This window comes from Microcaecilia unicolor, chromosome 3 (assembly GCF_901765095.1).
Source record: "Microcaecilia unicolor chromosome 3, aMicUni1.1, whole genome shotgun sequence".
Classification (NCBI taxonomy): domain Eukaryota; kingdom Metazoa; phylum Chordata; class Amphibia; order Gymnophiona; family Siphonopidae; genus Microcaecilia; species Microcaecilia unicolor.
In genome coordinates this window covers 319,913,258-319,915,193 of record NC_044033.1, presented here as the reverse complement: position 1 = coordinate 319,915,193, position 1,936 = coordinate 319,913,258, and the positions used below count along the sequence as shown (strand labels likewise).

Genomic DNA, 1,936 nt, shown 5'->3' with positions numbered 1-1,936 from the left:
TATGGAAGTAAATTAATGGAAACCCTTTTAAAACAAATAGTAAAGTTTTTGGAATCCAATGGTTTACAGGACCAGAGGCAACATGGTTTCACTAGAGGCAAGTCTTCTCAGACATATATGATTCATTTCTTTGACTGGATGACAAGATAGTTGGATCGAGGGAGAGTATTAGACATGGTGTATTTAGATTCTTGCAAAGCATTTGACACAGTTCTGCATAGACAACAAATAATTAAACTGAGTGCACTTGGTATGGGCCCTAAAGTGACTGACTGGTTGAGTGGAAGGCCACCAAGGGTAGTGGCAAATGGAGCTCATTTTAAGGAAAAAGATCTTACTTGGGGTGTGCTGCAAAGTTTGGTTCTCAGGCCAGTTCTTTTTAACAGTTTTGTAAGCGATATTGCTGAAGGGCTGTCTGTTTAGGTTTGCCTCTTTGCAGGTGCTACCAAAAATCTACAACAGGGTAGACACCTAACTGGCTAAGTAAATGCATAAAGTTAGGACAGCAAAAAGGCTGTTCTAACATTATGCGCCAAGTAACTGGGCAGTAGTCTGTATATTGGCTGGTGACTGTTTAACTTCCAGGTTAGTGCACATACCTGGATATTCAATGCCACAGGCTGAAAATTACCCCAATGTTGCTAAAAATCTATACAGTTGTTAGTACCTATGACTTTTGTAAGGGCTTTCTTCACTTCTTCATTTCTTAAGCTATAAATGATGGGGTTTAACATAGGAATCAAAGCTGTGTACAGCAGGGAGAACAGTTTGTCCTGTTCTGGTGAATGTTTTGAGGTCGGCCTCATGTAAACACAGAACAGAGTCCCATAAAATAGAAAAACAACTATGAGATGAGAGGAGCAGGTGGAGAAGGCTTTTCTTCTTCCTTTTACAGAATGGATTTTCAGAATTCTTGAGATGATATAGACATATGATATTACAGTTAATACAGAAGGAATAACTGTCCCAAACACCCCTTCAGTAAATATCACAATTTCAATGTTGTGCATATTAGTACAGGAGAGTTTCATCAACGCTGTCATCTCACAGAAGAAATGATTAATCACATTGCCTCTACAGAAAGAGAATTGTAATATGAAAACTGCCTCGGTTGCCACAATCAGAACGCCGAGTAACCAAGAAGCAGATGCCAGAAGGACACAGACTCTCCTGTTCATGATGAGCACATAACGTAAAGGGTTGCAGATTGCAACATAACGATCATAGGCCATGGCAGTGAGAAGGAAGAATTCTGTACTTGTGAGAGATGAGAAAACATAGAGCTGTGCTATACACACAGAAAAAGAAACCAGTGTCTCTCCTGTCATAAGACTGTGCAGCAGTGTAGAGAGGGAGACAGAGGTGTTACAGATATCAAGAAAGGAGAGGTTACTGAGGAAGAAGTACATGGGTTTTTGCAGTTGAAGGTCAGCACATACTAACATTATAAACATCAAGTTTCCCAGCACAGAGATCAGGAAGGTTGGGAAAACTGTGACAGAAATGAGGATCTGCAGATGAGGATGATCAGAGAATCCCAGGAGAATGAATTCTGTAACTGTAGTCTTGTTTTCCTTTGCCATAGATTCAACATTCTTAAACTGTTGGGATTTAGGGGTAAAGAAATATATTAGACACTATAACAGAAATCAAATCTTGTACCATAATAGACTTTTATATAAATATGCTATCGTATCAGGACAATATAATTTATTTCCGATCTACATTTTATTAGTCATGAGAACAATTCCTACTTCGTATTCTTGGGAACAAATATATATAGGGTTAATTTTCAGCATGGTTTGAATGGACAAGAGAAGCTTCTGCTCATTTAAACCATGCTGAGCTGGCAGGCCAAAAGCCAATATTCAATGGCAATTAACCAAACAGGCCACTGAATGTTGTCTCTAACCATCATGGCATTCAACAGTTAGTG

At 39.0% G+C, this 1,936-nt stretch overlaps 1 protein-coding gene across 1 annotated transcript; it reads right to left on the bottom strand.

The window, feature by feature from the left end:
• Positions 1-641: 641 nt before the first annotated feature.
• Positions 642-1,583, bottom strand: LOC115464660 (olfactory receptor 2K2-like). The gene has a single exon (XM_030195022.1). It carries the CDS (start codon positions 1,581-1,583, stop codon positions 642-644), a length of 942 nt encoding a protein of 313 aa, XP_030050882.1.
• Between the last annotated feature and the right edge of the window lie 353 nt (positions 1,584-1,936).